We start from the raw sequence: 23,670 nt of genomic DNA, 5'->3' as shown, positions 1-23,670 counted from the left end.
AAATGACTGAAAACAGTTTGAAAAAGCACACTTAGCAGCTGTCCACTTTTACTTACAAATAACTTTGCATATGTAATATGCATGACAAGGCAGTATGGAAAGAAACAAGACAAAACAGGACACCATACACAATCTATTTAAATATATATTTCTAAATTATATTTTAAGTTACCTGCTTGACATTACTCACATTAAATCATACGGAAATGGAAAGTCAAATTAAAGTTTTCATTTGTACATAGGGTCTTGAGAATTGTAGTCTAAAACGTGCCCATAATACTGAGCATACTAAGGCTTGACTTGAGTCAGAAGCTAAAGTAGAAGCTCGGTTGAACATTCAAGGAGGAGAAAGAGAAATAAACGAGTAAATTAGGCCTTCGTATTCAACTTTATATACTCTTGAGCTTTAGCAGCACATGACCAGACACCTGTGGGTTTATTGTTCCAGACCCAGGAGGACTCATGTTTGGGCAACAACCTCCTCCATGTTTGAACCACAAAAACACGAAACTTTGTAAGCTATACACACACACACGATGCATTCCGGAAATGCTTACAGGTAAATCAGCTTGCAGATAACGTCAAGCCGGCTGAATTTACTGTAGCTTAGCCGGCTAATTAGCAAGCTCTCCAAGTTACCTGGATACTAGCTAGTTTTCGCAGCTTCCGAGCTGGTGACAAAACACACTCGTCGTCGTTTCCGAGCTTTTCTTACCTCTACAAAAACAAGCCAGTCCGTAAAAGTCGAAGGTTCGGTTCTCCTCGGTCACGCAAACATCACATTTGTCACCCGCTTGCTTGCAGCCATCGTCCTGTTGTCATGGCACTGACGCTCAACGGTGAAGCCGGGCGTTAGTGCGCAGGAACGGAAATAGACGGGCAGGCAGATGGGAAGTGGAGTTTTTGTACAACTGCTTATGCACGTGCTCTCGAGCATATGGGTGTGTAAACTAACATAAAGTCTATAGTAAATAAAATATTTTTTGAAGCATTTGAAGTTATTTTTTTTATTATACATACTACCACACGTTGCTTTAATTTAAATCTATGGAATTTATTCATATGAAAGATGAAACTTATGTTGTTAGTGTTTATTATATAGTTTACATTTTCACGTTTTTTCTTTTTTGCTTTTACAGTTTTAAAGCTCCCCCTTTGGGAACAAGCTTTATTTAAGAATGTATCGGGTTTGCCCCTAGATAAGTATGTTACTAGTTGAAGCATACAACCATTGACACGTCTGGTGAACAGGGTGACATTTATAACTCATAGATGCCACCATGACACTTCCCCAGTTGGTTAATTATAAGTTAATGTTTTCCGTATTACGAGTTTTCTAAAATTGTTATGCAAATTAGATCTTATCTAATTAACTATGAGCTAAAAGACAAAATGTTGTAAAAGAATTATTTAGATGGTTTTAGTGAAAGTTTTCTTCCAACTTCTTCTTCCACCCCTCCTCCCTCTCATCAAAGCACCAACCAGCCAGCTCCTTCTTCACAGCTCAGCTCTCTACCACCAACTCCACCAACAGCATCTCTCCTCTCCCCATCCTCCACCACCTCTGGACTCCACAGCCTCATCACCCCTCCTCGTCTCACCCCCCACCACCACCATCACCCCTCTTCCTGTCACCCTCCTCCACCACCCCCGGCCTCTCCATACCAGTTGACCAGGTGAGAAGTGAGCTTAAGAAGATCAAGACCAGAAAGGCTGCAGGTCCTGATGGAATCAGCTCCAGACTCCTTAGAGACTGTCCAGACCAGCTCTGTCAGGTGCTGCTGCACATCTTTAACGTGAGCCTGAGTCTGGAGAGGGTTCCTCTGTTATGGAAGACTTCCTGCCACTGCAGTTCGCCTACCAACCGAACATGGGAGTGGATGATGCAGTCGTCTACCTGCTGCACAGATCGCTGACTCACCTGGAGAACCCCTGCAGCACTGTGAGGGTCATGTTCTTTGACTTCTCCAGTGCTTTCAACACAATCCAGCCTTCTCTGCTCAGGGTGAAGCTTGAAGGAGCGGGAGTAGACTGTCACCTGGCTGCTTGGACCATCAACTACCTCACCAACAGACCACAGTACGTGAGGCTTCAGGACTATGTCTGATGTGGTAGTCAGCAGCATGGAGGTCCACAGGGGACAGTGCTCTCCCCCTTTCTCTTCACCCTGTACACATCGGACTTCCACTACAACTCGCTGTCACCTCCAGAAGTTCTCCGATGATACAGCCATTGTCGGGTGTGTATCTGAGGGGGACGAGCGGGAGTACAGGACGGTCATCTCTGACTTTGTGGACTGCATCTGCATCCATCATCAGCTCAATGCCAGTAAGACGAAGGAGATGATCGTTGACTTCCGCAGGAGGAGGACACCCCGGACTGCACCGGTGAACATCCAGGGTCTGGACATTGAGATGGTGGACACATACAAATACCTGGGCGTTCACCTCAACAATAAACTGGACTGTACACACAATACAGAGGTCCTGTACAAGAAGGGCCAAAGTCGTCTCCACCTGCTGAGGAGACTGAGGTCCTTTGGAGTGTGCAGGACTCTGCTCCGGACATTTTATGACTCTGTGGTAGCATCTGCTATTTTCTATGCAGTGGTCTGCTGGGGAGCAGGGAGCACTGAAAGGGACAGAAAGAGACTGAACAGACTGGTCAGGAGGGCTGGTTCTGTCCTGGACTGTTCCCTGGACTCCATAGAGGAGGTGGGTGAGAGGAGGATGTTGTCAAAGCTCACATCCATCATGGACAATCCCTCTTACCCACTGCATGACACTGTGGGGTCTTTAAGCAGCTCCTTCAGCAGCAGACTGAGACATCCACCCTGCAAGAAGGAGCACTATCACAGGTCATTCATCCTATCTGCTGTGAGACTGTACAACATCAGCATCACTGGCTGATGCCAGCACATCCTGGACTCATATCATATCACCCCAAACCATAAAATTTGCGCAGCAATTCTTGCACTGCTACATCTTTGCACTTTTTAAACTTATTTTTTCCATTCTCATTTCTCATCCCTGTACATATTGTAAATATTAATACTATGATTTTATTATTATTTTAAAACTATTACTATGTTTATTGCTACATAAGCTGCTGTAACAATGTGAATTTCCCCTGGCATGGGGAGAAATAAAGGACTATCCTATCCTATCCTATCCTATCCTATCCTATCCTATCCTAATTAGTCTGAAAGGAACCACATTATACAAACGAAAAAGCTCACAAATGCACAGCGCTTGAATAAACAATATTGCCTGTAGTCTCTGGCCTTACAGAATTTGTGATTTTGAGAGCATAAAATGAAAACGTAAGAACTTGATGAACTCTTGTAAAACACCCATTGTTTAGACAAAGATTGTAGTGAATACAGCTGAAGAAAGAACTGAATACTGTATTGTCTATTGTTTGCATGACATTAAATGGACCTGCAAAATATCTGAATATGGGATGCAAATGTGGAGCTCTGAATATGAGCTGAGACATTATATAAATCAAGTGTAGTTATACCAAACACATACTGACTGATGGAGGCTGTACAGCATAATGTTATGTAAATTATGGAACGAAATTGAAATATCATGAAGCAAAAAGCCACCTTAAATGATAGAGTGCAGAATTCTGTTGATTAGGTTTTACATCTTTTATATGCACCAGTTTAGTCATTTAGAGATTACTTTCAAATGACATGCAGATAGTACATTATTAATTATACATTTAGAACTTCAACTTTAAAAGTTAAGGGCTCGTCCGGGATTTGAACCCGGGACCTCTCGCACCCTAAGCGAGAATCATACCCCTAGACCAACGAGCCACATACAACCTGCCTCAAACCCTGACTTACAGATTTTACTGTACATGCCACGTTGCCATTCGGTTACAAAGTCCTGTTTAACATTTTCTGGTAGCGAGTCGCCATCTACCGGTGATTTGCTGTACTGCAGCAAGTTCCATTAACTGCTTCTATCAATTTCAACCTCCAAGTATCACATATTTCTCAGCAAAGGCTGCCATTTACAGTATTGTACTGCAGGTTTGAGACAGCCAGGTAACTTAAAACAATGTCTGTCTTCATCGTCATATTTTACAAAATGTGTTGGGAAAAGAAAAAAAACATATGAAACACAATAGTGTTTCGACTGTATTTATAGATTTATAGGATGCTAATATGGAGCTCTTGCTAATTTCAGGAATAATTCCCTTACAGGTCCAGCTCCACATTGCAGTGTAAAATCTGAAAATATGGGTTGTTTACTATCGAGAAGATGGAGATTTAGAATAAATGATTCTTCCAGGCAAATTAATTTAGTTTATGATAATAAAATGATGGCACCACATATACAAGTGAAATCTTCTTTTGCCATAAAGTCAGGGCTCGTCCGGGATTTGAACCCGGGACCTCTCGCACCCTAAGCGAGAATCATACCCCTAGACCAACGAGCCACATGTGCTACCAGTAATAGCTCAAAGTTTTCAAATGCACAAGATGCCACGTTGGTCAGGATTCTGCTCATACGGAGCGCTAAATTCTACACATTTTCATCTTGTCAAATGGCGACATCTACAGGACGTCGATGGTACTGCAACCACATAATACTAGAACTGCAACTGTGCCAATTGTGTATATAACATGCCATTTCATACACTCTTTAATCCCAGTCATCTTCTCATTCACTTCGGCAGTCATTGAAGGTATCTCACAAAAATATTTCAAGTACCTATTTTAAGCCAGCACAATTTCACTTTGTATTTGGCAGTTCTATTAGTGATAATTATATATTTAAAGCACGATGAACTTTACATGACATATTTAATTTACAGAATGAGTTTAAGAATTAAGAATCAGATACATCTTGTGATATGAATATTCTAGTGTGGGCCATTTCATAGAAGGAATTTCCGTATTATAGATAGCAAAATACCACAAAATCGTGCATATTTTTTGCGACTTCAGTCGAGAAACCGGTGATAGAAACATCTAGACTCATTAACCAAATGGAATGTGTCCATTTTGGGGCAATTCAGAAAATACTTGATGTATCAAAGAGCTTTATCACGAACATGCAAATGTCCTGTAGCTGCAACTTAAAATAAGCTCTGCTCAGTAATTTACAACATTGTCAGACAAGTTCCAATAAAGTCATCTATATTTAAGAGGAACACTTCTAACGTTTACATGTGGTAGACTATGTCATGGGCATTTCAATACCATCAAACCCAGAGTTTTTAGGGATATTAGTTCAGTCTGCGACCCACTCATGGCCTCATAAAATGAATTTTTATTGCATTTTCTATTCACACCATCAAAGAAAGAAATCTGCTTATAAAAATAAAACACAGCGGTCTAAACTTCTGGAAATCTCTCCAAATGCAGTGACACAATATACATTTCCATATACCGCCCACATATACAGTATGACATTTTTCCCTATTTTATTGATAGATATATACTTTTTAGTCTCCCATTTATTGACATAAACTTAATAAGAAAAGGCAACATGCAGGTGATAGCAGCACATTTAAAACACAAAACAAAATTCAAAGAGAACATTCAACACAACATGTGGAGACAGAGATATTTTAGTTTTGAACCTCCCAAAAAAAACAAAGATGAATATTTTCGAGGTAGTGGTCAGTTTTATCCACAGAATACAAAGGTGATGAACACAGACTTTCAACAGGTCTTATGCTGGGTTTCGCTGAGCCACACAGAGCAGTGTGTTTGTTTACTGAAATGTACTATAAACTGGACTTCAGATTGTATTATAGAAATATAGGGGCTTTTTACTAATGTGATTTCTGCTAATGACCACTAGATGTCAACTTCAGCATCAATTAATACTTCTTTAACCTTCAACACTGGGATGGAAAATACTGGATGAAGTAAACTATGCAGAAAATCTCTAATTAAAAACGGAAAACACCACGAATATTTCAGTTTCAGAACAAAGAGATTCTTCTTCTTCTTCTGTGATGAAATGACACCAAATTAACATGTTAGGGGTAAAAAATAAAAATTAAAGAAATGGTGTAAACATGGCTTTTCTGTGCAAGAATCAGTTTCTACATCCATAAATCCAAACTACTGCCACATGTGCTCGTGTAAATGGGATCTGATTTCCTAATACACTGACTTTAAAGTGCATTTTCTCTTTCCCCGTGAATCGGAATCTGTTTTTTTAAAATTTCCGAATAAAATAAATAGTCAGTGGATATTATGTTGCTGCTGTCACCAAGCAAGACACTTAAATTTTTCACTAAGAATTACATTTTCCAAGGTCCTCTATTACTGCATTACTTGCATAATCCCTAAAAATTTCTGGATATGTGTTAAATCTAACAACAACAGCTCACTTTAAAAGACTGACAAGATAGACATTTAAACACTCAGTCACATAATTAAAGCAACTGAGTTAACTGGCATGCTGGGAGAGCTCAAAAAAACAGTGTCTGTGAGCACCGGGTTGATGCCACACAAATATTACCATATCAAAAGCAATTCTAGAAATAAGTATGATAATAATAATGTGCAAATTATAAACACAGTGTGAGATGTTTTTTTTAAACTCACTTTTGGTTATTCTTTTATCATAAAATGACTAAAGAGAGAAAATACCAGAAATGGACAAAACACACCAGAGACAGGCTGTTGCTGCTGTGTGGACTTTTAAAACAGTTCATTCAGGAGATGTAAAATGTCTTTTTAAAAGGCTGTTAGGAGGGATGGGGTGGAGGAGGGGAAGGGAGGGGAGGGGAGGAATCACAGGATACCTCCGGTTAGCTCCAGAGAGAGTGGAAGGGTTACAAAGGCTGCCAAGAGTCTGACGGGTTGATGGGAGAAGTGGACTGGGTGGGTGGGTGAGGGAAACTGGAGGGTGGAGTTATAGAACCTTCTGGAGGATGGCATTGGGCACTTCCAGGGTCTCGTCTTTCACGAGAACGATGTCATAAGAGTCCATGTATTTGTCCAGACGCTCTTCCACCTGCAGAAAGAGACCACAGGGAAAATATAAGGAGAGGCCTTACAGTTCAAACCACGCAGTATGGAAATCCAGTGGAAAACAAGCAACAATGCTTTCAGCTTTCATATAGTGAGTATCTATGGATTCTATGCTTTGCAGAGAAATCTGATTTCTGTTATTTCCTGAATTGTGAAAGTCATCAACCAGAACAAGTACAGTCAAATGTACTTTGGTCATACATGTGTTGGAGTTGCATGTGCTGTAGTAACTGGGTGGGGACTAGAGGCTTCTCATGCTCCACCACCTGGCAGCATTTGCAATTCCTTGGAGGCATTTAAGGGACGTCAGTAAACTGTCGCTTCAACAACAACCAAAGTTACAGTCCTGTCTACTAAACTGCACGAGTCTCTGCATGCACATCGGTCACAGTGCACCACCACAAGTAAATTGTCAATGACGTGACAAAACAACCGACATTACACGCTGAATTTATTTCAAAAAGTGCAACCAAACCAGTGCTGGGAACAGGGATTTGCTGTCTCTGAGAAACCTGTCTTGCACTATTACAGGTGTGTGTGCAGAGCAACTCCCCTCCCTGCAGTGTTTCAGCAACAAGAAGTGACAAACTGAAGCAACAAGGTGTCAGAAATGATCAAAGGTAACACTGCTTATAATATAGCAAATTAAGGTTGTGTTTTACTAATTTTACAATTATTCACATGATGTGTTAAGAAATCATCGGACAAAAAAATACAACACTTGAAATGTACTATTCACCAAGTGAAAAGTTTTGGATGTCCGTGCACATTTTTAGAAATGTAGGTGTACCAGTGCAGCCGTTAGTATGAAGTTAGTATCGTAGAAAGTTAATGCCCTGAATATGTTCACTGCTATTCCACTATTCTCAGTGCATCTAAAGTTTTCACTGCTATTCCACTATTCTCAGTGCATCTAAAGTTTTCACCCGAGACTTCAGTTTATGAATTATTTTTAACAATGTGAACTCAGGTAATTCAGTGTTCAAGAACATTTTCTGTATGGTGTGTCATGGTTGTACCTTGTCATTGAGGAAGCCGATCTTGAGGATGTTCTCCACGTTGGGCACACCGTCGGCCATGCTGAGGTCGCCCAGTGAGTCGCCCATCAGGATGATGTTGCAGTATTCCCTCAGCTGTTTGAAGTACTCCGTGTTCCGCAGGGCGCCGTCATGTTTGTTGTACACATGGATCAGCTCACCTTTGAACCCCTTCAGGACGCCCTACAAGACCAAGGAGAACAAAAATAATCAAATAAGCAGCATCAGCCTGAATATTTCTACTCCTCTACGGTCAGGTTGGACAGTTAAAAACCACAGTAAGATGTAGGACTGAGAGGTTTGTTTTTCACTCACATTGTCATCAAAGTCCATGAAGTTGGAGACAACCTTGACGTTGGAGTGGTAGACTCCAGCCTGGCGGATGATTTCCTCCAGGACGTCGCCCAGGCCGGCGGAGAAAATGAAGACGGGCACATTGTGCTGCTGCAGGTGGTCGAAGAACTGCTCAAAGCCTTCTCTAAAACCCAACACAGAGTAAGGAAACCACGTTATTATCAGTTTATCCTTCACTCTGCTCTAATGAAGACTGCACAAACAGGATTCAGACATTTGCTGTAGCTTCTTCCTCTATAAATACCTGAGTGCAGCGTCAGACTCTCTCACCACCTCTGGCAGTTTGTCCTTCTCCAGCCGCTGCTCCACAAGTAGTGTGTGAGACTTGAAATACCTAAAAACACACGCAAGCAAATGCCACTGTAGAAAAACTGCTTTCACAATATAAACAACATATAGAGAAAACGCAGTTCTGTTCAGCTGTTTGTGAGCAGAAAAACAAGCATGACCATGACTGCCTGCTATATGAAAGACAGTGAGGGTTGTTAGTTTGGATGCCTTACCACTCCACCATAAATGGATATTTCTCCTCCATGGTGAGGTGAGGATCAATCTCAATGGGATAGTATTTATTCTTCAGCTGCAGCAGCTTCTGCCTGCACTCCTCTGTCACCAGTTTGCAGTTATCAATGATATCTGCACAGGAACAAAAACAGAACAATAACAATTTAATGTACGTTTCAACCAGGGTAATTCAAATTAATTCCTTACATGATTGTTCCTAAACTACTTGACAACATAACAACATCTAGTGTTGTCTTCTTGTTGTACTTACTGTGACATGTTGGACAGCGTTTACCGTTGACAGCGAATTTGCTTAACGTCATGTCAAAGTCTGTGATGATCTGAAACAAGAAGGAACAAAAGAAGATACTGAAACAGACGCCAAAAGGAACAAAGGAGCTCACAGTGAACCTACTAAGTAAAGTGCAACCAATTGACAATATTTCAAATCAGCTAATTTGAGTACTAAGCTGGTAAGAAGCTTAGTAAACCCCCCCCCCAACTCTGTAAAATTCAGCAACACCAGGTGGCGCTGTTGCAACAAAACAGAGACCAGTGCGTGATTTTCTACCTGAAGTTTGGAGGCTCCTCCTTTGATGAGGCCACAGATGATCTGCTCCACTCTCTCAGGGTCCCTCATGTGGACCGTCGTTTTCTCAAACTGAGGCATCTAGAGTAACAAGAGAGGAAGAGAGGCACTTAAACTTCCCTCTAGTGTAGATATGGCAAACAGCAGAACTGTAAAACAAGATATGACACATAATCTGATCTGCGTGATTCTTATAACTCCCCGAGTTGCTTCAGCTTTAAGAGGAAAGACTTCAGATCCAATTTCAGCAGATTAAACTTTAGTTTATCTGTAGTTAGAGCTCTGGTATGAGGAGGAGGGGAACAGTGAAGAGGTTGGGAACTTAGTCTGACTTGGATTGTAAATAAATTTGACCTATTTCTATGTTAAAGTGCACGGGAAGCTTTAATAATGCTACATGTCCTATCTTGAATATTCTTCCAACCTGTGCACTGTTACTCAAGTCAACCTACATTTCTGACAATTTTCTTCAACACTGCCTCGGGTATATTTGAACACAGTGTTCCCAGACACACACACAAGACTCTTGGAGTGGGTTTCATTCAGGGTCATGAAACAGCTGATGTTTGGAATCTGTCAGTGTTGTATAACAAGCCGAACGCACACACAAACAACTACAGCAACGCCCTGCAGAGAGGAGGCCAACTTCATCTTCATCTCACCGGCGACGGCAAACTGAACAAGATTTTTCTCAAAGCATCCCATTACTCTACAACTTTTAATGAAATACAAAGTTTTAAAGAGTTTGCATCAAGCTCCAAGCGATCATCAAGCGATCCAAGTGAAGTCAATTAACTGTAATACATTTGAACTGTACTGTTACAAATCCACACCTGAAAATGACGTTAACCCAACTGCTTCTTTCCACAAAGTGATGGGAGACACATTTTTATAGATGTTTTGCAAATCTTGGTCTAGTTTTAACACTTTCCAACAGGGTTAAGGAAATACACTGGACAAAGTGCAGCATTTCAACAATTCAGGCTTCTTCTCCATAAACTCAATACAAATCAATAGAGTCCAGACTTTCACTGCTGAATGTGTCTTTTACTTAAATATTGATAGCCTTTCCTGGAGCATATACCTGCAGGCTCAGTTGAGCTGATATGGAATGAGTGTGTGTTTGTTTGAAAATGGTATGTTTGCAAGTCAAGTAACTAAGCTCCAGTCTAGTTACAGGATACCCATTATTTCACGAGAAGGAACAAATATGTTAAGCTGGTTGTGACTCAGCTTTGTAGTAATACCATCATAGTCACCTGAGGGGAAAACTGCTTTTTAACAAAACGTACGGTAGGACCAGGTGCAGCAGCTACCAAAATCCAAGGCAACAGATTTTTATTAGTCATTTAGAATAAATGTATACCAATGTCAGGTAAATTTTCGGTGAAGACGGTGTCTAATGTATTATTGACAGTCAAAAGTCACAGGAAGGGCAGCACAGGTGGACCCATTTTAACAGTGGAACTACACCCTATTCAACCAACCATATTTATACTAGTCTTGTAGCAATTTAAAGATTTCCGATTGCTGCCAGTGGGAAGTGTACAGACAGTACAAAATGCATCTGTTTCTATATGTAAATAACAAATCTTGCCACCAAGAGCAAATAATAAAATTGTCATTTTCTGGAATGCCCCAATGTCAGCAACAGGCTCAGTTTGACTGTAAAAATTGTCTTGGCTCCACCAGTGAAAAGACACAAATGCAAACACGCACAGCAACCTTGCAAAAATTACCCCCCACCCCACCCCAGACACAACTTGCACTTACATAACCTGAATCTCCCCTCTTAACACCTCATCAATTATCCCGACCCTGCAGACACATGACACTCGGAACACAAACTAAAATTAAACCTGAGTTCCTGAATTGCCTATTCTCTAATGAGCCTCACGCACTGAACCTAAGCACGCAAAGACCCAAAAATCTGTTGAGTGAAAATCGTATTTGTGTGTGAGAAAAAAATGAAGGAAAAATGTCTCTTTAGACTTACAACCTCACACTTGTTTTCAAAGGGGTGTCACAGGGGCGTTGTGCTTAAAAACACACTGCAGGCTCCTAAAACCTGTAAAAGTAGTTCAAGAACAAACGCCTAAAGACAGCCGATTCTAAGAGAACTTTCTCCCCTGACGGCAGGTATTTCTTCCTGCAAATATCAAATTCTACAACATATTGTTCTTTTTTTTTTTTTTTTTTAAAAAGAAAAGAAGTGTGGAGTTTATGAATTACCATCACAAGCAGCAAACACTGAAGTCAAAAGGTTAAAGTAATGTTTAAAGTTGCTATGTGAACCAACAGTGGATGCAGCCTGGAGCAATAATACACAAACACACCCACATACACACACACACCCCTACCTTGGGTCTGTAGTCTCTGGCAAAACAAGAGTGAAGAAAAGATTGTGTGGCTGCAGAGGCCTTATATATCTACAGCGGCAGTCAGGGAGGGAGGGGGCGTTGCCTGAAATAGATTAGACAACATAACCCCTCCCTCCATAAAGAGAACGTCAAACACACACAAATACAGTGACAATTCTAGCTGACCCATGTCAACACACACACACACAAACACACACACAAATACAAACACAAGGTTCAGTATAAATAGATGTGGAATGGGGCCAGTGGAGGAAAAGAGGTGTTTGTAACCGACCCTTGTTCCAGAAATGTCAACTTTGACCCCTTGAAAAATGAGCTTTAAAAATTGATTAGAAGCGGTGGGCTCGCTTCAGGACTACTCCAGCTGAGCACGCACATTTTAACCACACAACACACACACACACACACACACACACACACACACACACCCTCCCCCATGCAGTAAATAGCTGGACGCGGCCATGAAAGGTCAACAGGGGTCAAGGCTCAGTGTGAGCATCGGACTGTTGGGTCCTACAATCGTCGGTCACGCATGACACATGTCAGCTACTGGACATGCCTACACCACACAGAGATAATGTACGGTATCTTATCCTCCTGCTGTGGCTGTAAAGATTTTCGTCATGCAAATGCACACACATGTAAAAACAGCTGGATTGCAGCTTTCTCACTGAGTCTGGACATGTCCAAAATTGTGCTTTGATTACACATACACTGTCACACTCGAGTATTCAGTATTCAGCAAGTTCTTGTGTTGAAGTTTCTAAAGTTGCCCGGAGGCCAAAAGATGACAAATCTACGATGACCCCGCTCATATCCACTGACGTCGTTTTTATGTTATCAGAAAAATGTCACATCAATAGAGCTATCAGTAGAAGCCATTCTTGGGCCTGGTGATTGATTGAGAATTTTGTAGACTGTGGCAGATGAGATTGCGAAACATGGCTGTTTGTGTGAATGCAAACATATTTGCCCTGCTGCAAATCAAATAACTTGTGGCTAATGATAGCAAACTTTGGGTAGATACTGTATTGCTGTGTAGCTGACATTACTGTCAATTTATGACCTTTCTGCAGGTGTTGTTGGTTATTTCCATTGATCAATAACACCACTGCTATCAAAGCTGTACATTCCTTCATCAGCAATGTCAATAGTACCTTTGGATATTTGTGTGAGACAAAAAAACACAATATTAAGTTTCTACATAATGTTGTTGTCATGATGCACTAAAACAGAATGTGTTTTCCATGAATTGTTTCAATTGGTAACAAGCAATTCAATACAGTTTAAGCAAAGTCCAGATTAAGTTAACTAGTAATATTAGTTTCACTTGTTTGAATTAGATGTATTTAAATCATGCATTTCTTCTCAAGTGAACAGTTTACATTGCTAATTTTAAGGAATTTTTTCAAGTCAAGTATTTGATTTACCCAGAAGTAAAATGTAAAAGTATTTTTTTCATTCGACTTGTTCTTCCTTTCCCCTTCCTACTGAAAGAAAATGGCAGTTCAGTTGCAGCAAAAAAAAAAATTAAGAAAGGTGGATGTCATGACGTCAGACGCACAATGCTGAAGGAGCAGTAAACCTAATGTTTGCATGCTGATGAAAATATAACACTGGGTTAAAGGGACAAAGTGTAATCTCAAGTGGATAGATGCCACAAAAGAAAACCGCCATCACCAAAGCAGGAATATAAATGAGATTCATTTGAAACATTATTTTACTACAACTACAAACCATTAGTGTCTACAATGCGTTTGAGTTTCTAACTTCGATACAAAACCTTGAAAAATATCGATATTTGAAACCTTTTCAACACTACTTTGAAATATTGCCACAATATTAAGGGGATTACAATTTCAGATTTTCATGAAAAGATAAATATAACATGACAACAAGCTATATTTTACATGAATTATTCCTAAACTTCTTGATGTATTTCCAAACACCGTCTTGCCACCTTCTTTGCACCATAACAAAAAACTAATTCACTGGAGCAAGTAAGACAAAAGATGAGAAGAAGACAATACTTTCAATGAGAAGCTGAACAGCAAAGTGGGCACTTAAATAATAAGAACAATAAAAAGAAACTACTACACAAGCAATGATACTTTGAATTGAAAAAGGTGCCAGAGCAAAATCCAGTATGCAGGAGTTGTACAGTGTACACAAATGTTTCTTTGTCAAAACACTAACATGTTTTAATAATTGGACTAAAGAGTAAATACAGTGAGAGAAACCTCATTAAAGGGGGACACACATGATGTCCTATTACAATCATCTCATTATTAAATATAATAAAGATTTTCCGTCATATTGTTCAGACCACAGATAGATAAACAGTCGGTCAGCCACCAATAAATGACGTCATTTAGATAATAACGGAGTAATAATTATACAGTTTTTGGTTTACAAAATGATACAAACAGGATAAATGAGATGCAGCCTGAGGTACCTATAGGCAGTATCTTCTTTAATTCTTTGAGTCTGTTGACAGGGTGGATAGAGGCTGAAAGATTAGCATTATCAGTGATTCAGAGAACTTCTAAGAATTTTGCACAGCATTGAAACCTTCGCCTCCGGCTCAACTTTTCGTCTTAGCTCCCTGCTGTCCGTAGTGCTGGTGTTGTTGCTGTAAGACAGCAGAGAGTGGAACGTGAAACCACCTCGTCCTCCCTTCTGCTGACCTGAGCTGCCTCACATACCACGAGCCCCAAAAATTAGGTCGACTCTTTCCGATTACACTTCAACACAGTCCCACTAACATCTGGTGGTTGGATGGTTTTGTTTTGGGGCATTTTCACACTGTACGTTAAATAATCACTCCGTTCCACTACAGTCCTGGTCTTTATGGCACAATTTGCTGTTAACATGCAGCTTTGTGCCTAAATATTGCAGTAGTGCACGCAAACCAAAACAAAAAAGCTTGTTTTAAGAAAAAGACAATTCTGCAAAAGCATATACTTTCTGCCATTGTGGCAGTAACTGTACTCTGAAATTTGCAATGTGATTAGTTTTTTTTTACTATCTGAATATTGAAGCTCTCCTGAATACAAGAAGTTACCTTGCCTTGCAACAAAAAATAGATATCAAATTAACAGTTAAGGGAGTAGAAACATTGTAGAGCTCTTCATTTGTTAGGTATCCAGTCATGCAGTTTCTCCATACAGACATTACAATGTCAGTTTGTGCAATAATTAGTGAGAGTAGTATTTCCAAGTCTTTTAACAGATGTAAGTTGTCAGTATTTTCCCCCAAAACCACCATTTGATAGGTGTTGTGTTATAAAATTGCACACCTGTACTCCTAGAACCACCACTTAAATGTGCAAATGCAGCTATAAAACTTCTGCTTTGCTTTTTTAGACTCTCTCACCTCATAAAAGAGGAACAAGCGCTGCAGAAAAAGCTTCACCTTTAATCTCAGCATGTGAGTAAGGACAAAAGTTTTCAGCACATCAGTCTGTCTCATCAGTGCAATAATGTGCAATAACAACACCTTATGTGTTGCTACATGTTGCACTAGCATTTTAGATCTCGTTATTGCCTCCTACAGATGGTCCTGCTGTGATAACAGCACTGTGATCGTCAATATTCTAGAATATTAGCTTTAAGATAATCACCAAAAACAGGAGATATAAAGAGGACAGGAGCTTAAAGGTCACTGCAGTGCAACTGATTTTCCCAGAAGCTTTACTGTAGCTTCTGTTTAAATACTGATTTGTTCGTCAACGCAAAACACATGGAAAATTACGGCGATTTGCCTCATCGATTTTTAATCAAAGTGCCTCTTTAATCTTCCCCCGACGTCATTTTAATTGCATCCTAGCATTCCTCTGCAATCTGACATGATGAGTCAGGCTGCTGTGACCCAGCCTTGGCCAGCTGAGGTCACAGGTCATGAAGGATAAAGTGCAGAACCCTGCTGAGTGTTTCTCCACCCTGACAGGTGTTCATGAGTTGTGAATTCATTACCTGTGAATGCACCCTGAGAGATGACTGACCCCAACACTACTGTTCTAATGAGATGCACCTTTTACAAACTATATTCATATAGGTAATACTTCAATTTTTGCTGCCTACTTCTATTTTTTCAAACAACACTATCACATATGACACTATATTTACAATCTTAAATCTCTTAAGATTGCTAGTAATACTGCAGATCCGACAAAACTGGTACTACTAAAATTTCTGCTTACACTACTAGTCCTACTACTAATACAAATACTCATTCTATTGATAGCACTGCAACTTATAACCAAATCCATTTTGCTGACATTACTAATACTGACACTTCTGAATAAACTTACAATCCTCAGATGAAGTTTTGACGGTTTTTTGTTACCTGACTAGAACATAACCCATCTAGGCCCCCTTTTTTACTGCTCACAAGAAGAAAATGACCTTTTAGCTTTAATGTTGCTTTGTTATTCTCAGATATTTCATTGTATAGACTGAGACAGCAGACGTGGTTTTTTAAGAGGAGGAGTAGTGAGCACTTTATTTAGTTTTGGGGCATCTTCTGAGTATGTCACGCTCTCTTTTTAATATTAGCAGATGCATTTGTCTATATATTTACCATCCACAGATCAAAACTGCCTGCCCACAGTCTCGCTGATTAGAGAGCAACCACAGAGTTCAGTCAAAAGGGACTCAGGTCTGAGGAGGCATTTATAGATACCAGCTAATACCAGCTTCTCTATAAATAGGTACTATAGAAGCAGAAGAACTCACTTATCAGGACTAGTTTGTGGCCAATGCCAATTCTAACCCTCCCTAAGGCCATAAAATCCCTCACAAATACAAGCTCTACACGCCTGTTCAAACAATAACCACCTTAAATGTGGACATTCCAGTCAGCATACAAGCATGAATGGGACCAATCCTCATTTTGTTCTGACTGTCAACATTTTGTCGTGGTAAGAAAGGCCTGAGTGTGACAAATGTGTGACTTAATTTTGCATCAAGGACCTCCTTCAGTTTCCTATTACCACACCCACAGTAGGAGCTGCTATGGTTGTCATGGTGACTACCATCTGTTGCTAGTGATAACAAAGCCTGACCACTAGAGGAAGTGGTGGTCAAGCCCATAAGTAGCTGGTCTCACCCAAGTTAATCTTTCAATTCTTTTATGTCAGTAATATTCAATGACGACTAAACACTCGTTGTAACTTTAAAATACAAAAAATATTTAACATCCTTCCCGTGAATGATCAGGGTATTTATTTCATGCAAATTTAATAATCAAGCCAATGAACCTTCCCACAACATGTTATCTGATTGTCTGCATGCCAAGCTATAAAACTACCACAGCATGTGCAAACAAATAAAAACTCCTCTTGCGTAACACATAAAAGCAACATCTGTGAGTGGAAGTTTTACATCTAAGGCAGTAACTGGTATAAAAGATCTGATTGGATAAACTTGTAACATTCTCTCCCTTATGAGCTTTCTTGGGAACACATTATAAGCATCAGCTGTGTACTCATGTTAATCACTGTGGGACATTCAGCTATTTGTTTATGTTGTCTCACTAACTGTCATCTCTAAAGCAGTCTTATCCTTCGCATGGTCTCCACAGAGGTGCAGTCATCATTAAAGACAATACAAGTACAAATCCTGAGTAAGTTAATACTGTTTTAGGTCTGATTTCCTCTGCAGAACCAAATTACATCGTATGTTAAAACAACCAGACATGCAGTTCAAGTTTAGCTTAAAAAATAACCAAAGCTTACAGTGATGTTTAACAGAGGTGCAGAAAAGTTAGTCTGTGCTGCCCTCTAGTGGTTAACAGTCTGAAACACAATCCAGCGGCCTCTTCCACTTCACCATGAGTCACAGTCACTTCTAAAGAAGCCACAAGGGCACCATGACCCTCCCTGTGGCCATGGTGTAGCAGAAGCTCTGCAGATCTAAATCTTAAACCATAAAGTGAAGGAATCCTGTATCGCCTGACATAAAAAAAAAAACACCTCTGCATGAGCTAGAAGAAATTAATTAACTGTAATGACAAATTCAGGGGGAAATGAGAAGTGCAACTACATTTCAATGATAAAGGTTTGAATGCATATGATGAATCTGACTGATGTTCCTATTTTTTAACCATTACAACTAAATTACAAAGAAACTAATCAATTTCAATAACGAATAAAACATTTCACTCATGTTCATGTGTATCAAAACTTCACAGGACTGAACAGAAATACAAATTAATTAACTCAGCCAAAGTTTTAGATAATCTACAGTTTTACCAAGGTTCTCTGTGCATCTTCCAAAAAAATGAAAAATGCAGCTGTTTTTTCCCCAAAGCACTAAAGGAGATTGCAGTGCATTGCTTAATTAACAGCTTTATGTGCAAACAGACCAACATTTCAACACTACAGTGTCTTCACCAGATGAAGGCACAGTAGTGCGTCTGTACATAAAAGGTTCTAAATCAGGCTCTGTGCTCCAGCCCTCGTTTTAATCTGGGTATTATGCACAGTATTAACTTGTGTCAGACAATGTGAGGCTGCAGTGACTAATACAACCCTGGATGCAGAAATTTGCTCACTCATTACAAATAACTGAAGTGCAGCATCAGATGAAAACCAAAACTCTGAATCTGTTTACATACTAATGACTCCTCAGCATCTGCATGGACCAATCATCTAATACTCACACTGACAACAAAACCAAGATGAAAAATAAGTAAGAGCAATATGTAAAAAAAAAATGTAAATCTTGATCTCATAGAGAAACTTTGTTTGTATTGATCAGAACATGTACAAAACTGATGAATGCAAATGAGAAAAGCAAAAGCAGGTGCAAAATATAAGCATTTACAATTTCTGGGGCTAATCACAATTTCTATTAAGTGAAAAACTAAAACCCAAATTGCTTCTAATGTACAGATATGTAAGAAAATACAAGGAGCTCTACACAAAAATGGCTACCAAATTAATGTTGTTTAAAGCATAATGGTAAATAAAGACATATCTGGAGACTGGGGATTTTAATATACTTCATCACAGTATTTACAATAAGTTCTATTTATTTAACTAATGGCATTATTGAAATGTTTGTCAAAGTGGTTTACTTTTAAAGCTGAAGTCCGTCTTTTTAAAAAGTACAGTAGTAACGACAGAGCAGTGAAAGTTTGTGAGGAAGCTGCTCTTTCTTAAATACAGACAGCAGTTTGCACAGATTAAAAATACAAACACATGCAGTGTAAAACACTTTTCTTCAAGTGTGCTGGCTGTGTGCAGCATGTGTTTGGGTTTTAGGATACTGCGCTGTAACATTCTGTAAAATACGGTAAATGCAACACCTACTACCCTAGCAATTATGTAATCTCCTTGCTACACTATTAAATAAACCAATTATTAAGATGCTTGTACTGTTACACTTGAACTGAAAGTTGAAAATGTGAGTAAACAAACACATAAACAGCAGCAGTAAACCAGGGAATGTGAAAGTCATGTGAGGAGGCCTCCTCTAAAAAAACATTTTGTAGACCACAGCCCAGTGGCTTCTGGCAACGCAGACAGGAATATGTGGATGTTCTGTGATGCCTAAGTATTTCTGGAATCATGCGGATGGGGTTTTAAAGTTGTAGCACGTTTGCGAAAGTTGCAAAGCTGACTCCTAGAAAATTAGTTTAAGAAGGTTTCACCCCAGGACTGAAAAATGAAAGCATAACGGAGTAGTGCTTGTGTGTTTTCTGGCCTCCTGGGATTCACAGCGGATGTTTGGGCCTCTTCCACGGTATCATCACCACAAGCAGATGGTCACAAGTTTCCATGTGAAGGTCACAGCTGGAAACTGTTTCTGTACAGCAGCGACAGTGGCGACTACATCCAAAATAAATGAATAAATAAATCAAGTAACATCCCGTTATTTCTTTCATTAAACTACTGGATAAGTTAAATTCCACTATAGATGAGCTTTTAACCTTCTAACTTGGTGGACATGTCTTTTAAACCTTCCCCCTCGTGACTGTTGTCTGTCAAAAACTGATTGAATGGCTTAACACTGATTAGATTTCAAAGTATCAGGGAAACTCTGGAAACCTGCAACAAACCTTTCTTCAGTTTTACAGCTCTGATAATGAAACTGCAGCACAGACAGAACACAAAACATCTGGAGAACACAGTGTTGTAAAAGGGTCATTCCATCTCAAATCATCACACTTTTTAAACAGAAATTGTATAGCACAAAATATAGATATTAATTAAGACATGAGTAAAATCTTAGCTTGATATATCAAATACTTTCTGAGATAAATTTTTAAAAATTGCCCACAATTTTTGCACATTGAAATTTGAGGCTATATTTGAAGAGCACTATCTCAGCAACCATTTAAAAATAAAAGTTGGAAATTATCACTATTTCTCATCGTGTCTTTGATTCAGAATCTGCAATATCAGATAGGTATAATAAATCAGTTATGAGTGCTCAATCAGTTATGAAAGTTAAATGAAAATAACTTTTTGTGACCCATTATTTTATATTAAAAAGTATTCTATTTTTTGTTTTGCATTATTGTGACATGCAACTCCTTATGATGGGATTTTTAATGACAGCTTCAACTTTTTTTTAAGCTTTCAACTGAGTCGTAATCAGAGACTAGTTTATTTACTTGTCCAAAGTTGCAGATTCTGGATCAGTGGCATGATGAATAATAACAGAGAACATTTCAGGCTTTTATTGATCATAGTTACTGAGATTTTGTCATCAAAACAAAAAAAGATATAAGTGGACAATTTGTTATTGAAAATGATCTTATAAAGCACTTGATACATCTATCTAAAATGTCAAAGAAACCATTTGAAATATCCAATATACTAGATATATTCGAGTAGAAGGCCCCTGATGGATTAGGAATAACCCCAACATGTGGAAGTCAGTTACAGGACTGACTGAGCTGCTCACTTGGTGGACTGAAAAGTCTCTGACATGTACAGTAATATCTTTGATCTTCCTTTCTCATCAGGTTAATCTGATGCATTTCACATCTTCAATCTCACAAACTGGGTGGTAAATGTTTCAGTTCCTAAAATCAACAATCATGCAAACAACCAGATGATGAGACAAGGCTCAAAGGTCACAATTACGTCAAACTCATTTCAGTAGAACTGAGTGGTTCACAACTGTTATCTGAAGATTTATCAGTGAAGAGAGAAACCAAGGAGGTGTGTCAGCGCAAGTGTTTTTTTTTTTTTCCTGAGGCCAATGCATGTGTAAATAGATGGTGCTCCCACTGCAAACAAGTAAATGCTAAAAAAAAGGCCAGCAGCATGATTAGGCACTCCACCTTGCTGAGCAACTGGATTGTTCTGTTTTTTTCCTGGTCACCAAGAATTAAAAGATGCTCAGCTCAGGTAAAACGCTGCACTCATCACTTTTTACCTCTGTTTATCCAATCACAGTGGGGCCGACCAACTGTCTAGCTTTAGATCAGGAACCCAAATGATGGTACACACTGAGATGTTTCCTCAACCAATATATGGACATGTCCATGTTTCCTACAAAGACTACACTCTTTGGTCAACATGTCACCAATGTTTAAGTGGTCAAACCATTGAGTCCACATCACTATTCTGGCATGTCAAAGTAGCAAAACAAAGGAAACTTGGCTTGTCATATTTGCAAAACATTAAAATGTATGGATGCTAGAGGCCTCCAAAGTTGGTGAAATGTCAATGGTACACTATATTTACAGTCGGAAATATGGAGATATATATATATATATATATATATATATATATATATATATATATATATATATATATATATATATATATATATATATATATAGATATATATATATAGATAGATAGATAGATAGATAGATAGATAGATAGATAGATAGATAGATAGATAGATATTATAGGAATTTTCTGGTGGCCACAATACCGCCAAAATTTTGCATGTTTTTCCATTTTTAAGCTTCAATAATAAAAAATGTGGTCTCTCAAGGAGTTACTCGACAATTCTGTGGTAGTGGGAGTTATATTTCTGGAGACACTGGACCCCAAAGATGTTTTTCTTTTCTTTCTTGCTTTTTAATTTAAAATGTGAATTTGGCGGCTATGATCCTCCAGGTCTAATAATTGAATTTCTTCTGCCCATACAGCAAATGTAAATATATACATTTCCATGTTTTCATTCAAATGTTTCTAAAAGCATTAAAAAATAAAGCTAGCCTGCTCTATGTCCACCGACACAAATGCTATACAAATAGCCCTTGATTCCTACAATTAACACAGTTTTGAACATTTCCCTCTATTTTTCTCTGTGGTTTGTGTGGAAAGTGTATGCTTTGACAGGCCCCTTGATTCCCGTCGGACTGGTTAGGAAGCTGGACTGAGAGGACTAAATGTGCTGCTGCAGCTTGCATACCTGCATGTTTCCAGTTTAACAACAGACCACAGCGGCTTCCAGCACAGTCACAGAGCTGTAGGGAGCATCACAGGGTCAGCTGCAGCCGCCCTCTGTTGTCAAATTGAAAACTGCTGCTCTTTCTTTTGGAGAAACGCTGGGCTGGTGACCTCTAAAAGCAGTTGCTGTTTTGGGGAGCGTAAGCGCATGCGCACAGGACCGTGGAGGCCCCATAACAGTTGTTACCCAGGATACGGCGTCTCATTTCCGGTCGTATTTTTCGAAATAAATGTGAACATGTGCTCCAATATCCTGTGGGCGTCGCAATAAGCAGAATACAAAAGTAAATGTAAGGAATGTATCTAATGGCCTACTTATTCAATACATATGTAATCTTAAACAACGCAAATTTTGAGTAACGGACACGCTTTTGTGAAGACTATTAACATCTAATGTAAATTTACAGATACAGCTACATTACGGACCACAAAATTCTCAAATGTCCTGTAGTCCACGATTACCGCTACTAATTTAAAGCAAGTCTGGATCTAAGAATACAGAGATGACAGTTGCTCTAGCAGCGTCAACGCGTGGGGAAACCTTATTTTGAAACACTGCCTTCTCCACTCCCTGTTTCTTATCTGCTTTTTGCCACCTTGACGCAGCCCGAGTGCCTACTCTGTGGGTTTTACTCACCATCTCTATGATCCTGGTTTTCTTGCCCGCTCGCTTCTTCTTGGCGACAATGTACTGAGCCAGAACCACGCCGCCGAACAGAGCGCAGACGCTGGCGCTGGCCGCGGCCCCGACCTTCACCACGGCCGTCCTGTCCATGACGGTCCGCTGCTTCTCCTGCTACCAGCCCGCCGCCCGGAGAGTCCCGTCCTTCCTCCCGTCAGCAGCCGCCTGGTGCAAACACGCAGCCGAAGATCGTGTATGCTGAACAGGAGCAGTCACTCTGTGGGGAAAAAACAAACAAGCAAAAAAACCCACAATAAACAACAACACGAAAACAGAAACCGCTCTTAATTTGTACGTTTCCTACCAGCGACAAATAAGCTAGCAAAGTCCTCGTGTATGCAAATTCGATATTTGTTTATTCAAACTGAACTTAGTTTGTTACCAATGAAAGCTTCAGCTTAAAGCTGTCTGTGCTGAGAATTTATCTGAAACTCAGGAGTTTTGTCTGCTTGTTCCACCACTAATTTCAAACCAACACACTTTTATTTGTACAGAAAACATCAAATCAAAAATCATCATCATCACACTAGGTTTATGGGTACTGTCATTTATTATTATTATTATTAGTAGTAGTAATAGAAACATCTTACCTGGAAAGCCATTTCAAAGGTTCACTGTCTACAAAAAATACATAAAACTTCACAGCCATCAAATTTGATAAGGGCACAGACAAAATAGTCTCCAGTAG

The 23,670-nt window shown here is 39.4% G+C and overlaps 2 protein-coding genes and 2 non-coding genes across 6 annotated transcripts in view; all 4 read right to left on the bottom strand.

Moving 5' to 3' along the window:
• bbs9 (Bardet-Biedl syndrome 9) overlaps nucleotides 1-850 on the bottom strand; it is a 179,320-nt gene extending 178,470 nt beyond the window's left edge. For both annotated transcript variants that reach the window (XM_035948795.2, XM_023271681.3), the window contains exon 1: nucleotides 716-850. The gene's annotated coding sequence lies outside the window, so the exon portion shown is untranslated. The remainder of the gene's footprint in view (nucleotides 1-715) is intronic.
• A 2,904-nt stretch (nucleotides 851-3,754) lies between these two features.
• trnap-agg (transfer RNA proline (anticodon AGG)) lies at nucleotides 3,755-3,826 on the bottom strand. The gene has a single exon. It is a non-coding gene; the product is annotated as a tRNA-Pro (tRNA).
• A 557-nt stretch (nucleotides 3,827-4,383) lies between these two features.
• Nucleotides 4,384-4,455, bottom strand: trnap-agg (transfer RNA proline (anticodon AGG)). The gene has a single exon. It is a non-coding gene; the product is annotated as a tRNA-Pro (tRNA).
• Nucleotides 4,456-5,271: 816 nt separating this feature from the next.
• Nucleotides 5,272-23,141, bottom strand: nt5c3a (5'-nucleotidase, cytosolic IIIA). Of its 2 annotated transcripts, none has more exons than XM_023271670.3 (8): nucleotides 22,938-23,141; nucleotides 9,479-9,577; nucleotides 9,179-9,248; nucleotides 8,907-9,039; nucleotides 8,648-8,737; nucleotides 8,365-8,527; nucleotides 8,032-8,232; nucleotides 5,272-6,995 (listed from the first exon to the last, which is right to left on the bottom strand). In XM_023271670.3, exons 1-8 carry the CDS (start codon nucleotides 23,073-23,075, stop codon nucleotides 6,894-6,896), a joined length of 996 nt encoding a protein of 331 aa, XP_023127438.1. In that variant the 5' UTR covers nucleotides 23,076-23,141; the 3' UTR covers nucleotides 5,272-6,893. The 2 variants fall into 2 exon arrangements, with proteins under 2 accessions (XP_023127438.1, XP_035804706.1); XM_035948813.2 differs by lacking the exon at nucleotides 22,938-23,141 and adding an exon at nucleotides 11,857-11,894.
• Nucleotides 23,142-23,670: the final 529 nt, after the last annotated feature.

Source organism: Amphiprion ocellaris, chromosome 9 (genome assembly GCF_022539595.1).
Source record: "Amphiprion ocellaris isolate individual 3 ecotype Okinawa chromosome 9, ASM2253959v1, whole genome shotgun sequence".
NCBI lineage: Eukaryota > Metazoa > Chordata > Actinopteri > Pomacentridae > Amphiprion > Amphiprion ocellaris.
This window is presented reverse-complemented; position numbering and strand designations above follow the sequence as displayed.

Coding starts and splice junctions, on each gene's coding strand:
- nt5c3a (XM_023271670.3), bottom strand. CDS start 23,075: ATGGACAGGACGGCCGTGGTGAAGGTCGGGGCCGCGGCCAGCGCCAGC. Junction 9,578..22,937: donor AAACCAGGATCATAGAGATG/GTGAGTAAAACC, acceptor TTGTTACTCTAG/ATGCCTCAGTTTGAGAAAAC. Junction 6,996..8,031: donor TCGGCTTCCTCAATGACAAG/GTACAACCATGA, acceptor CTCTTTCTGCAG/GTGGAAGAGCGTCTGGACAA.